The 15,514-nt window shown below is 41.0% G+C and overlaps 1 protein-coding gene across 2 annotated transcripts in view; it reads left to right on the forward strand.

Moving 5' to 3' along the window:
• fubp3.S (far upstream element binding protein 3 S homeolog) overlaps positions 1–12,683 on the forward strand; it is a 49,462-nt gene extending 36,779 nt beyond the window's left edge. The window contains 6 exon segments of one of the 2 annotated variants that reach the window (NM_001089921.1): positions 1,540–1,700; positions 1,869–1,942; positions 2,570–2,646; positions 4,352–4,423; positions 4,630–4,757; positions 11,036–11,295. In NM_001089921.1, the coding sequence (NP_001083390.1) occupies positions 1,540–1,700; positions 1,869–1,942; positions 2,570–2,646; positions 4,352–4,423; positions 4,630–4,757; positions 11,036–11,044 (521 nt within the window). In that variant the 3' untranslated portion in view covers positions 11,045–11,295. 2 annotated transcript variants of the gene reach the window in all.
• The last annotated feature ends 2,831 nt before the right edge of the window (positions 12,684–15,514 follow it).

The raw sequence follows: 15,514 nt of genomic DNA on the forward strand, positions 1-15,514 counted from the left end.
TTTTTTTTGTTTTTTTTTTCACAGCCCCGAATTGCTCAGAATTGCAATAATAACAGGAAAGCAAACTATTTGCATCTTTTAAACCATGACAGACACTAGTACTATGGCAGCCAGCTTTTTACATTGTACTTGTTATTACTCATTCAGCCTTAAAATGAGGTTAACCCTGAAGCCGCTAGATTAGCAAGAGCATTTGTACCAGGCCAGCTCTGAAGCGGCCCCTCCCCCTGTCAACTTTCCCATTCACATTTCCATGATAAACAGTGTGTCACTGTCAGATGGGGGTTCAATGTCCCTGCCTGTCCAATCTGCCTTTTAGCGGCTTTGATTTATTGCTTTACGATTTGCCACCCAGCTGGGGAGCTCATGGTATCCACAGTTGTTCTTGGCAGGGGGAATAACAGGGAGGAGAGGATTTTTACCCCCAAACCACCCCATTATTCGGAGTCTGAAATAATAACATAAATGGGGGATTGTTATAGACTCTCTTCAATAAATAGGACCTCTTTAACTTGGCTTTGCGTTACATTCTAACTGGCATATTGATTTAAATTGTGCCCATCTCAATGTTTAACAACCCTAGCACTTTTAGAACTCACCACTGGCAATTTATTTCCACTGCAATATACCATTACTTAGGCGTTCACAGCTTCACAGCTGGGAGCCTCGATCACCCTTATAAACCATTTAATATCTGTTTTACTCCCCAAGCTGAACTGAATTCTTCAGTCAATTGCTTTGCAGGTCCATTTGGCAGTGAATAGGCCAAGTAATTAGAGGCTCTTTTGTGAGTACATGGTCCCCCTGCTGTGTGCCGTTCTCCTTTAATTGGTCAGAGTAGCTGCGGCCAAGCTCTTTTGTGCCATTCAGAATTGATGGCCACAGGATGAGCAGAAGTTGAACATTGCTTGCCTTTCTGTGGATATCGTAGCACACTAGGGCTGGTGTAATAACATAGCCAATCAATAGCAACCAAACAATAGTCTGAGTTTATTGGTGTAGCACAGTTACAATAACGAAAACCAAAAATCCAACTGGACGATAGTGCATATGAGCAACTTACCAAAAACACACCAAGACCTTAACTAATAAAATATGAAATATTCTTTTTTTTTTTCTGTCGCTTTTTCTCTATTCTGCAAGACGGTTTTAATAAGAGATGGTCCATTGGTTGCATGAGAAATAGGAACTAAATAGAAACCAATACAACTAGTAGCATGGTGCCTATAAGAACCTATTGCTTAGGGGGAGAAGGAGCCCTTGGTTTCCTACATAAGAATGTTTCGTCCCAATATTATCTCCCGGGGCTGGGCCTTGTTGTTTTGTGCTTAATTGGGAGGAGAAGAGGTATTGACAAGGAGTGTATTGCAGAGGTCACGTTTAAATCAGTTATTCTTGCTATGGACTCTACTAATTACTGTTTACAACCTCTGTGTGTCACATCTTAGGTTTTAGACTGAAATCCAACTTTTTCTCTGCTTACTAACATTGATGCTGAAAGATCCTCACTCTTGCTCTTCCTTCCCCCTCATCCAACAGGTGGTGAAAATATCAAAAATATAAACCAGCAGTCAGGGGCTCATGTGGAGCTACAGAGAAACCCCCCTCCCAACACAGACCCAGCTGTCAGGATATTTACCATCCGGGGTGTCCCCCAGCAGATTGAGCTGGCCAGGCATCTCATCGATGAGAAAGTTGGGGTAAGTAATTTGGTTTTCTAATTCTGATTACGTTTGTATCTGGTTTCTGTTGATTGTTATATTGAAAAGTTTGCACCAGGAGTAGTAACCTGTGGCAACTAAGGGGATCAGTATGTTATCTGCTTATTTGTTGCTGTGAGAGACTCTTACGTTTTGTGTTTTTTCTAGGGTACTACAATAGGTGGCCCCAGCAGCTTTGGTCAGAGTGCTTTCAGCCAGGCACATGCTACACCTCATCAAAAGTAAGTTGTTTAAATCTCGTCATAGAACGATTTTTGTTTTGGAATGTCATGTGGTTAAATATATAGTGAATAAAGTACCCCCTCTTGTAAAATATAAGGATATTATAAGTTACCGAGGAGTTTCATGACCATATAAAAACACGAGGCCGAAGGCCGAGTGTTTTTATACAGGTCATGGAACTCCGAGGTAACTTCTAATATCCTCATATTTTGCAACTGGGGTTACTTTATTTATTATAATACACAAATTTTAATGAGTCATGTGACAGAAATTACATCAGAACTCACCGTTTATAACTGATGACATCAGAACTCACCGTTTATAAGGATATAATTTACAGGATATTCATGGCTTTTGTGTATTATATATCATATAATATACTGTATAAACAGAACTGTAACATTATTGGCTAGCCGCTGGTTAGAAGAGGATGTTGCAAATAGAGGATTATTATGCACAGGCTTGTTTGGTCCGGAAGCTGCAAGTTTATTTCATACAGGCTAGGTAGAGCATTGCAGGAAGCTGCACATTATTGGTAATCTTTCAGTTGTTTTGTCTGCTTGAAACAGGAGTGCAATAGATGTAATCTCTGTTCATTATTATTTTTTTACCCTCTATTTATGCAGTGGTCCTCAAGCTTTTGTAACACAGGGTTGGGGTAGCACTTACCAGGCATGGCAGCAAACTGCACAGCAGATCCAAGGTGAGTAGTAAACACTAATTTTTCCCATTGAAAATAGAATGGCTTGTTTATAAAGGGCCCATGCTTCCATTTTCAAGCCCTTTCCCTGTGCTGCTCTCCGTTTTTGGTTCGACATGAATATGCAAGGGTTAGGTGGTGCAGACCATTCAAACTCCGTTTAACACTTACTCTTTATTCGGATTTATATGATTTGCTTTGGTCCACCATATATGCTAAAATAGCCTGTTGGAAATATCCTTTTTTTTTTTTTTTTTTTTTTTTTTTATAGTTCTAGTTAGATCACAGCTAAAGTGCCAGAGGTTATATATCACTGTCCTAGAATGAAAAGGCTATAATGACCCAGGTTAGAGACATATGGTCTTTGTGAGGGACTAGGTCCCTTTTTCTTGGCTTGCAGTGAAAGACACAATACAGAGCCCCTCATTATTGTTAAATAAGACCTAATTGTATGCAACCAGCAAAAGAAAAAGAATGTCTGTAAGCACTCGCAGGCCAAATGGGAAACAAATTCAGCGAATCCGTCCTCCGCCCACTCCCATCCTAATGAATGATCTAAACATTTTGATTTTATTGCCTCCTCTACACCTCCCTCCCTTTCAGCACCTAAATAAAGTGTCCAATGAGGTAAAACAATGCCGGCTTGCAGTCCATTAATTGGCGTATCCCTCAATGACTCTTAGAAGAAAGGCCATTCATGTAGGTCTATTTTTTTTCTTTGTGTGAATTAGCAGGTGGGCACTTTGTGTGACCCTACAGCTATTCACAAAGAGACAGCGGTCTGACTGGATGCATCGGTCAAGTCCCGAAACGCCCTATCCAGGCAGTGGTACTCCACATCATTCCTTATCAGCATGCTTAACTCTTTGGTTTTCAGATTCTCCTGAGCCGCTTAACATTTAGTTAAGGTCCAAAATAATTGAATCACAATATCGGGCTTTTATTTATCAAGGACCATCTCTGCTATATGAATAAAGCATGGTGGAATGTTTGTTTGGCAAGTAACTTTTGAGCAAAGATGTCCTTTTATTCAGCATTAAAAACTCTGCACAACTAGTATTTTATTCTAAATTCATAGCTAATTAAGTTATAGGTAGGAGCTTGCATTCTGGGCCATCACCATGGCTTTGTAGGGGTAATTTACAGTGCAGGGCACTGTGTTTAATCCCAAGAGTGGCAGGAGCGCTATGAGGTGCCACTCCACCCACCCCCTAATTTGCATACCATTTAGACTCACAAATTACGGAGTATCCGGAGGCACAGCCCACATCGGGGCCCTGTTCTTACCAACTACCCTAAGATGGGTAAGGAACTGCCTATGCTCTTCTCTGCACCAAATGCTATGGCAGCAATCCCTAGGGAACAAGAGCTTGGAAAGTGAGCTCTAAGGGCTGCACTCTTATGCTTCTTAGCTCATTGCACCCTAGTTATTTGAAAAATTACCTTGAGCCTGGAGCTGTTTTCTTCTTGCTTTTAAGTAACCTATCTTATAAGAATGTCTTAATGGTCTCTTGAGCTAATGCCTCAAATGGCTTTCTCCGCATCTGCGTTTGGATGCAGGCGGAGAAACGGCCTGGTGTGGCATTTGCTTTATTCCTTTTAGTTTATCAAAATATTGCACCTGTGCTCAGACCATGTTTGAGGAACTGATCCTAGGCCAAGATGTGTTAAGCTTATGGAGTAAAACTATCTTTCTTTATTTTGGCAGGTCCGCAAAGCCAGCAGCAAAATGCACAGCCCGATTACAGCAAGGCCTGGGAAGAGTATTACAAGAAGCAGAGTAAGTCTTACTACCAAGTCTTAACTGTTGCACAGCTATAGCTAGTCCAAAGCTAAGGTTCTGTCCATTACTCTTTGTCTATCCTAAGGGGTCGACGCTGCCTGATATTCATATGCACCTTGCTTAGTGCCCCTCTTCTTGTTTATAATCACAATGTCCCTGGGGTTACTTATAAATGGATAACGGTTCTCTCCTGCCTTCTTCAGACCAGGCTGCCAGCGCCACTTCCCAGGCAAGTTCACAACCAGACTATACGATGGCATGGGCTGAGTATTATAGGCAACAGGCCGCTTATTATGGGCAGTCACTGGGGCAGACTCATTCTCACAACCAGGTGAGTGAGCTTTAAGGTTCTGGAGGGGGACACATTTCTTCCATCTCTGTTCTTTCACTCCTCCCATCTTGTCAAACTATAAAATAAATTTGATGCTCCCTTAGAGCCCATTATTTTACTTAAAATAACTCCCTCAACAAATCTTTCCAAAATATATATATATATTTATTTTTTTTTAAGTAACTTTGAACACGTTTTTGTTTCCAGTATTTTGGATCTGCCTATTTCTGAAATTTTACCAGGCTTTTTCCATCAGTTTCCATGAAATTTGCATTCTATTCATACTTACAGAAAACAATTGTTAACTGTAATAGACCAAAGTATTTTTTGTCACAGAACGAGGGAAATGTTCCTACTGTTTAAAAATGATCAAAATTGTATAAATAAACCAAAATTTCCAAGAGTCAAATAGTAAGACATACAAAATTCACACATTTGAATATTCTCCAAGTCAGACACTGGGGGTATAGCTGGTACCTCTAGGAGGGCAGGACACAACATTAGGATAAAACTAGCCCCTCCTCCAATGGCTATACCCCCAGCAGGCGGAGCTTAGCTCAGTTTGTGTCCTCAGGAGGATATGACATTTATTTTTATCTTATTGCTTTTTCTCTACTCGTCACTTGACACCAGTGGATACCCAGGACCTCTACACTGAGCAGAGGATTCCCATTGGCATCCCACAGCGTCTGAGCTGTCTCCGGGGTGCAACCAGACACAGACCATCCAGCCTGAATAAATTTTCCTCTGCACGTAGAAGAAACGTGTCTGATATTTACTCCCCATTTCTATCGCGGCTGCTATCTTGGAAGCCACCACCAGAGCACCTAGGTGCAGGCTGACACGACTATAGCGATGACTGGGGGACAGCTACCACAAGTCGCCAAGTGTCTACACAGGCAGGGGGTCTGTGCTAGTGCTGTTTCAGGACATTTCTAGGACAAAAACTGGTCTCTTTTTTTTTTTTTTCCTGGCTCATAACCACAGTAGGTAGTGCTCATAGAGACCTGCTGATTTACACCGGTCTACCCAAGTGACACAGTAACCTCCGTTACCATGTCTGAAGGGCCTAGCAACAGACTTTTTTCCAGGACAGCACCTGCTGCTCCAATTAAATTTCTAACATGTGCCAAATGTCACAAACGTTAGCCAAGGGGACACAAAAACCCTATATGCAGTAAATGCAAACCACCTGAGCTGGCCCCTGACTCCCCAGGACCTGCTTCTCCCCAAGTGGACCAGACTGTTCAATGGGAATCGTCCTCTCCCGACAGGGATTCCCCACCACACAGACAGCCTTCCACCCCAAAGTTGGCGTCACAATTAGCCACTGGGATCCCAAAATTAGCCTTTTCACTGGACAAACTCTTCTTCTGCCTTGCCAGGGGGAGAGTGTCTCAACGCAGAGCTCCTTCCCCATCCGATGAAGAGAGTGAACTGTCCCCCGATTCAGACTAAGAGGGGGAGGATTCACCCAAACACTCTTCAGTAGATTCTGTAATCACTTGTGTACTAGAGACTCACCACCTTCAAGAACCGGATGTCTCATTCGTCTCCTCGAAGAGTCTTTTTACGGTAAGCGTCACAACAAGACCTCTCCAGTATTCCTTTCTCACTCTCGGCTTGACCAGATCATCCAGCAGTAGTGGGACACTCCTGAGAGACGTTTTCAAACCAACCAACGTTTTCAGAAGCCTTACCCCTTCCCTAAAGAGCTCACAGAAAAATGGTTGATTCCACCTTTGGTTGACGCACCAGTATCCCTGCTTTCCAAGTATATGGCCCTTTCCCTCCCTGACTCTTCCTTCTTCAGGGATTTGATGGACAAAAAATTCGAGAGCCTTCTACGCTCCGTGTTCTCAGCGTTTGACACTTCCCTACGTCCTGTTTTAGCCACGGCAGCATGGTCAGCAGAGCTATCCAGTCCTGGTCCGATGCTCTCCTCAACTCCATTGCCTCTGGGTTACCCCGCTATGTACTCTCCCAATGGGCTTCCCATATCAAGGAAGCAAATGAATATCTCTCTGAAGCTTCTCTCGATGCAGCTCAAGTCATCAGTCGATCATCTGCACTCTCAGTGGCAGCCCATAGATCACTCTGAATGAAATTATGGTCAGCAGACCTTTCTTCTAAAAAAATCTTCCATTCCCTTTAAAGGTAAGCTTCTCTTTGGGCCGACCTGGATAAGATCATCAGCCAAGCAACAGTGGGCAAGAGTACCTTGCTACCGCAACCTAAAGCACACTCCTCCTTTCGCAGGGGCAAGTTTTTTCGTTGCCCCAAAACCAAATACACAAGGTCGTTTCCTCCACATCACTCCTTTACCAACCGAGGACGTTTCGGTAATAAGCAAAGACCACCCTGGAAGAACCGGAAACGCCCCCCTCCCAAGACCGGCGATCTCACTCTGGCAGACAAGAAGCCAATAGGAGGGAGGCTGGATCTCTTTGCCAACACATGGATCTCACTTATCCAAGATTCCCCCAAGGTTATCGCCTAGAATCTTCCTTACCTCCCCCCATCGTTTTTTTATATCCAGACTTGCTACAAGAGCAAGTCTGTCCAACCCATATTGGATCTCAAGGAAAAAAACAAACAAATTCATTCGTCCACGGAGATTCAAAATGGAGTCACTCAGATCGGTCATCACAGCAATGTCCCCTGGACAATTTTCTGATTTCTCTCGACATAAAGGACGCTTACCTTCATGTACCCGTTTTCCTTCCACATCAGAAACACTTGCGATTTGCTTTCTAGAAATGTCATTACCAGTTCACAAGCCTCCCATTCGGCATAATGTTGGCCCCTCAAGTCTTTACCAAGATCATGGCAGCAATGATCGGCGCAGATTTCCATCACCCAATATCTGTACGACCTGCTAATCGAAGCACCCTCCTTTTGCGGAAGCTCAGAGATCGCTCAAGATAAACATAGACAACCTACAGGAACTGGGCTGGTTCTGTTCGGCTGGGGAGCAGTTTTTGAAAAACACTCAGGACGGACAGTGGAACTCATGGGAAAAGAAGCTACAGATCAACTTGCTCGAGATCCGGGCAATCCGGCTCTGCTTGCTTCATTGGCAGCAAGGTCTGAGGGGTCAGGCTGTGAAGATACAGTCCGACAACTCCACAGCGGTCGCCTACATCAAGCACCAAGGGGGCACAAGAAGCAGAGGAGCATTAAACAAAGTCAAGTCTGTGCTCTAAAGTTCTATCTGCACAGTGTTCAGGACATCCGCAAGACTGACTCACTACTGGTCATTCCCTCAGGTCCACACCAAGGGGCACCGGCCACCAAATCTCCCGCTGGATCAAGCAAGCGAGGTCAAACGCCACCAGCTAGACTCTGAGCCCACTCCACCAGGGGGATGAGTACGTCTTGGGCGTTCAGGAGCCAGGCATCAGCTGTGCAGGGCAGCATACCTGGACATCTGTTCACTCCTTTTCAGAATTCTATCATTTTGACACCTTTGCAGCCTCGGACACTCGCTTTGGAAAAAATGTGCTTAAAGCCGCAGTGGTTACTTCCACATAGGCCTCACTTTCCCACCCGAGAGTTTTCTAGGGGACAGCTTTGGTACATCCCCACTGTCCCTGTGTCCCCCAAGCTAACTTGGAGAAAAGAGATTTTGTGTACTCACCGTTAAATCTCTTTCTCTTCAGTCACTTGGAGGACACAGGGCTTCCCTCCCTGGATTGAGGCCCTCGCTTTTGTCAGACATATGTTTTTTTGACATTGTTTTCTCAGTTATTAAGGTCAGTTTTTTAATTGTTATAATTCCTGTTGACTTTGGAACAAACTGAGCTAAGCTACGCCTGCTGGTGTATAGCCAGTGGAGGAGGGGCTATTTTTTTCCTATTGTGTCCTGCCCTCCTAGAGGTACCAGCTATACCCTCTGTCCCTGTGTCCCCCAAGTGGCTGAAGAGAGAGATTTAACGTTAAGTACACAAAATTCTAATGTGTGATTTATCACATACAAACTGCCGAGTTCATGTACACGTCAATGGTAGAGGTCCGTTGAGCCATTTTAAGATGTTAATAGCCTTCCTGACATTCAAGGGGGTTTTTTCGGGAGAAAATTTTGGTTCATGCGAATCGAATACAATTTTTTTACGAATTTTTGGGCGGAACCATTTGATCGAATATTAGACATTTTTTCTTATATATTCGAATAAATTCAAAATTCACCTTTGATAAATGGGCCTCTTACTGTTAAATTCTAACCTTATTTGCTTTGTTTCTTTTGTTTTTCAATCAACCTAGATAAGTTCAAATCAAAATTCAGATGTGGGGGCCACATTTTCTTAATTCAGGTTTCTGAAACGAATTTTCAAGATTTAGCACAAAAAACTCAAAGAACAGTTTGCCATGTAAAACCTAGTAAAACCATAAATGTTATACCTGTACTTTAAAAACGTAACCTATTTTTATTTAATTTTTTTTTTACACACATTACTTAAAAACATTAAACCTTTTTCCCAATTTTATCCACTGATGATAAACTTTGGGGGGAGTTAGGAATTCCTTTGGTAACTGAGCGAGATTGTTGAAATTCAGTGAAAGGTTGTGAACTTTTTCTTAAATTTGAAAAATAAATCAACTTTAACAGGAATGCATTTGATAAATCCGCCCATTTCAGTTCTGATGTTTGTCACTGCAGGTAAGGGATCCGTTATCCGGAAACCCATTATCTAGAAAGCTCTGAATTACGGAAATGCCATCTCTCATAGACTCCAATTTATCACAGCCCTTATTTGGCACCCCCAGGGACTTTTTTTATGTTTGTGTTGCTCCCCAAATCTTTGTCTTTGAATTTAGCTCAGTGCTAAAAAAGGTTGGTGACCCCTAATATACAGTAAATTGTGAGTCTTTCCCCAGTTCCCTTAGTTCAGGTAAGTGACAGCAGCCCAAGACATGTGCTATGAATGAGCAGAAAATGGGGGCATTTGGAGGCCTTAGGCTGGCACAGAAACATTAGAACTGGCATTTGTAGCCTGATTCATTGTTGAATTTTAATTCTCATCTAATCACAAATTATTGTTTTTCCAGTGAGCCCTGGGACACAGATTTAGACTGACTTTTGGGAGATATATTCAATTAATGATATATTATTTTGTAGTACAGGTATGGAATCCGTTATCCAGAAAGCTCTGAATTACGGAAAGTCTGTCTCCCAAAGACTCCATTTTATCCAAATAGATTTTTTTTTTTTTTAAATAATTTCCTTTCTCTGTAGTAATAAAATGGTAACTTGTACTTGATCGCAATTAAGATATAATTAATCCAGCCTTTTAGGTTTATTTAATGTTTACATGATTTTATAGTAAACTTACCGTGTGAAGAGCCATATAACAGAAAGATCTGTTATCAGGAAACCCCCAGGTCCTGAGCATTCTGGATAACCTGTCCCATACCTGTACTGAACTTTCTGTGTTTATGGAACAAGCGGTTTATGATGGGCAGTTTTTGGTGCAAAGGCGTTTTTACCAAATACAGGTATAGGATCCGTTATCCGGAAACTTATCCAGAAAGCTCAGAATTACGGAAAGGATATCTCCCATAGACTCCCATTTTATCCAAATAATCCAGATTTTTAAAAATGATTTCCTTTTTCTCTATAATAATAAAACAGTAGCTTGTACTTGATCCCAACTGAGAGATCATTAATCCTTATTGGAAGCAAACCAACCTATTGGGTTTATTTAGGGGCAGATTTGTCAAAGGTCAAATTTCGAATTCATGGGAGGTTTTTTTTTTGTTGTTTTTTTAAACTCCCATGAAATTCGAAATGTATTTAAAAAAATTAATTTTTAAAATTTGGGTGAATAGGATCGACCCGAAAACTAAAATCGAATTAGATTTGAGTCTTAAAAAGTCTCTGGAAAAAACTTGAATGTCAAGAAGGCACCAAACAACTCCAGATTGATCTCAGGATGTCTCCCATTGACTAAAACAGCAATTCGGGAGGTTTTAGGTGGCAAATTTGAAATTCTAATTTTCAATTCGACCCTTGATAAATCTGCCCCTTAATGTTTACATGGTTTTCTAGTTGACTTAGGGCATGAAGATCCAAATTATGGAAAGATCCGTTATCCAGAAACCCCCAGGACCTAAGCATTCTGGATAACAGGTCCCATACCTGTACCAGTTTAATACCCCAAATGATGATTATGAATTTGCATGACATGCCACGCCTTCTCTCTTGACCCTTGTGTTCTCCAGTAGCTGCCTCTTGTCCTCTCCAATAACAAAATTCCTTTTTTTTACCTCTATTTCAGGAGCAGTAGAACAATTGTCCGGTTGATTGCAAGATTTGGTTTTTGGTTGTCTTTTCTTTTCTTCGTTTCCCTCGGAATCCCTGCAGAAGAAGAACTTTAATTTGTAACAGGTTTCTAGATGTTTTGATGAAGACATGTTATGTTTATAAAACACTAGTCCTAGGGTTAATTCTTTACTGAACTTTTGCAAAATTTTATTTTGGGATTGGTTTTTTTTTTTTTGTTTTGTATTTGTTTCCTACCCTTGAAAAAAAAAAAAAGTGTTAACATGAATTCTTTTTTGAAACGGAACTGATTAATTTTAAAAGGATAAAAAATAGAAAAAAAAAATATTCACTTTGTAACCCCCTGCTTCCCCCACAGTGCTGATATTGCAACATATTTGTCTCAAGTTTTTGTTTTTTTTGTGTAGCATTTTGTCTTCTTGGACAATACAGTTTTTGAGGTCTTATCACAATGATAAAATTAATTTAAAGAACACAGCTCCTAAAAATTTTTTTTTTTTAATTGTGTATTTAAATATTCTTAACTGTAAATTCATGAAGTGTTTTACGTCTAATTTTTTCTGCTATTATAACTATTTGATTTTATTGCGTTATTTTTTTTCTGAAGAAAAATCCGTGTTAACAATCCGTGTTACCTGTTTCATACGAATATTTGAAACTATTTCTTGAGACAAGTATTGTGTCGGGAGCATGGGGGGATAAAAAAATGGGACAGGGAGCAGGGTGATATTTTGTAGGCTTTGTATAATACCTAGGGTTTTGAAGGGTTAATATAAAAAAACTTTGATTGTTAACCCTTTACCTGCCTGAGAGGAGGGTAACACATTGCTGAGCAGAGTGCATCAGATCTCTCTCTCTCTCTCTGGCAGGACATTGGGTTCATTTTATAAAGCAATGTTTATCAGTTATTCTGTTGCCTCTGTATATCAGACATCCAAGCTATAATAACAGGGGAAAAAAATACTTACTTTTTTTCTGTGCTGTTAGAAATATAAATACTATTATTTTTAATATGAATAAATCAGCTGTTTAGAATCTTTAATGCAAACACTGTGGAACATTTAACAGTATGAAGTTTAAAAAAAGAAATCGTAATAACTATTTTTTAACTCCAGGGTTTTGTTTTTGGTTTGGAATTTTTTTTTTTTTTCTCCTTTTGGTTTTTCTTCGTTTTAAATATTTTCTTATCTAATTGTCAGATTTACCATAGATGATAAATAAAAACTATTATTAACCACAGTATGTGCTAAAAAAACATTTTTTTGATTTTTAATAAAAGGGAAATGATTTTGAACGTTTGTGGGGGGTTTTTCTTGTACAGATGACTTTCTTTTTTAATTAAAAACGGAATCCGAGCTAATTTTTTTTTGAGTGTTTTTAAATTTAATCCATGGGAACATTCCCGTTTTTGTTTTGTTTGTTTGGTTTTTTTTTCTTCTCCATATTGTTTTTGTGGGGTGGGGTTGGAAAAAATCATTGACTTTTTATTTTCTTCTATGCCTAAAAAAAATGTTTAGCTATTAAAAATAAAATCACGATTGGATTATATTGAGTATGTTACAGAGAGATGTTATTCATCTGACAATTGCATTTTACACTCTATATAATAAAAATGTCACAAGATTTCTTGTGGATCAAAATCCCCTTGCCTGAATTCTCCATTTTTATTTTTTCTTTAATAAAGTTTCCTTACAGGCACTTCTCTATAGTTTAGCCACACCTGATGGCATAGTAACAGGATGAAAGCACCCAAAAGCAGCTGAGGTGGGCTTCTGTGTGCAATTTCAAGATATTCTTAAACTGGCCATAAACTTAAAGATCTGTTCGCTTAGTGAAGTCACCAATCCTGATTACGAGGTCACCAAATGAGTGGTTGATAACCTTTCCCCCCTTATGTGCTGGGCCATATCAGGCTGATCTAATCATTTTGACTTTGGGCCAACAATCATAGAGGCCAATACAGGCCGTTGGGAGAGGACCATATTGATGAGTTGATGGGATTTTTAAACTTGCTGGGATGGTCCACACATGGTCAGATAGGCTGGTACCTCTGTCTGAAGGGACTGAATGGGCAACTAAAATCTACCTGTTGTAAGGACTTGGGTAGCTGGGATCAGCTTTCTGTGGGTAAAGCAGCCCACAGCACAATCAGCAGTTTTTTTTTTTCACTTGCAGCAAAACAACATAGACAATTCAAAAATAAACTCCTTGCCACTTAATGGGCTTCTAACTAATACAGGTCAGTTCTCCTAACTAACCAGGAGTAGGCCTACTTCCTGTCTCCCCAATATATACATAGGAAAAGGAAGTACAAACAAAGTTCCAACCTTGTAGGGATTCAAAAATCTCTCTGGGCTCACACAGACAGCTTCAGTGTGTCTTGTTTTCCCTCAGACTGCTGCTCTACACTCTGGATTGAGCTGCCTTTTAATTAACCACCTGAGATGCCTCGGGACAACTCAAAACACCCAGTCTGGACTAGCAGTCCCGGAACCACTCTGTTAGGAACCTGGGGCATAAATAAGGACTTCCCCGATCTCCTAGTAATGACCTTACCACATACCCCCCCCTCCTTGTTTCAAACCAATGGTTGGAACAACTGAGGCCCAGCAGGAATGAACCCGGGACAGAGCATCAACATTGCTCATTTCTGACCAGGGCCTATGTTTCACTGTGAAACGGTAGTCCTGCAGCGTGCGGAACCAACGATTCACTCGTCTATTGGTCTTCTTTTGGGCCATCCATTTTAGCGGTGCATGGTCCATAATAACGTCAAATTTTCTGCCTAAAAGGTAATACCTTAAGGCGTCTAGGGCCCACTTTATGGCCAAACACTCCTTTTCAATTGTGGCATACTTCCTGTCACAATCATTCAGCTTTCTGCTTAAGTACACCGCTGGATGCTCTTCCCTGTTATAAAGCTCGGATAATACTGCCCCTAACCCACATCTGATGCGTCTGTCTGGACCACAAAGTCCTTTGAAAAATCTGGGGAATACAAGACTGGTTGTGCACATAACGCATCTTTGAGGGCCTAGAAATATTTTTCTGCTTCAGGGGATCACTTGATCATGACAGTTTTTTCCCTTCGTTAAGTCTGTTAAGGGAGCAGCCAAGGTGGCAAAATGAGGAATAAACCTTCTGTAATAGCCAGTGATACCTATGAAAGCTCACACCTGCTTCTTATTAAGAGGCGTGGCCACTGTTGAATGGCTGCTGTTTTATTTACCTGTGGTTTTTTTTTTTAACATTTATTTTATTGAACAAACAAATACAGTAGTACACAGGAGGCAGAAGACATTATAATGGTCTTTGTTTGCACAGAAACTGTAACACAGTTTGTCATTATTACATTTTTAACAAATTAAAAGAAAATAAAACAAATATATTCAAAGAAACTACCATGGTGTCTTCATTCATCCCCCACCCATAATCAACCTAGGGTACAGTGCCACCGAGCACAGATCAGAGCACGATGTAAAAAAGAAACCTATCCTTATTGAGTGATTTTCCTTCCCCACCCCCCGAGTGGAGCCAGCCATGGGAGTCCTGCAAACCCTTATGGGCAGCCTGGAAAAACCACGAATTCTCTAAGCAGGCTCTACCTCAGGATCGTCATCTATCCAGATATCCCAGACTTTTTGAAATTTTCCGGGACAACCTCTTTTTATATAAGTCAATTTATATAAAGGGACACTCTTTTCAACGTGGCGCTCCCACATTTGCAAGGTAGGCCCTTGTGGAGACTTCCAGTGCATCGCTATCATTTTTTTTCGCATGCATACAAAGGATTGACATCAATGTCTGGTGCGCTCTTTGTAGGGGTAGTACCTCAATCTGGTTTAGTATTAGCACCATAGGGTCGAGTGGTAGAACAATGTCTGTATTTATGCGGATCAGCTGCACCACCTTTTCCCAATAATTATGCACAACTGGACAGCCCCACACCATATGCATAAAGTCTGCAGGACTAAAATTACATCTAGGACATTTTGGAATCTGATTGGGTTTAAACTTGTGAAGTCGTTGGGGAGTGATGTATACCCTGTGCAAATAGTTCAACTGAGTACCTGGGGTTTTACCACACCTCTGCCAATCGTGTAACCTAAATACTTGACCTTCTCCAAAGCAATGGCACATTTCTTGGGGTTGGCAGTAAGGCCTGCTTTACGGAGCGCATTCAACACAGTCTGAGCTCTGTGCAGATGAGAGTCCCAATCCGTACTGTGTATCAACACATCATCTAAGTATGCAGCTGCATACTGTTGGGGAGGTCTTAATATTCTATCCATAGCCCTTTGAAACGTGGCTGGGGCATTTTGTAGGACAAGGGGCATTAATTTGTACTGGAAAGAACCACCAGGAGTGACAAAAGCAGTATTTTCCTTGGCCTGTTCAGATAATGGTATCTGCCAATACCCTTTTGAGCAGTACCAAGCCCGTCTATGAGCTCGTCTACCCTAGTCATTGGGTA

Source organism: Xenopus laevis, chromosome 8S, assembly GCF_017654675.1.
Source record: "Xenopus laevis strain J_2021 chromosome 8S, Xenopus_laevis_v10.1, whole genome shotgun sequence".
NCBI lineage: Eukaryota > Metazoa > Chordata > Amphibia > Anura > Pipidae > Xenopus > Xenopus laevis.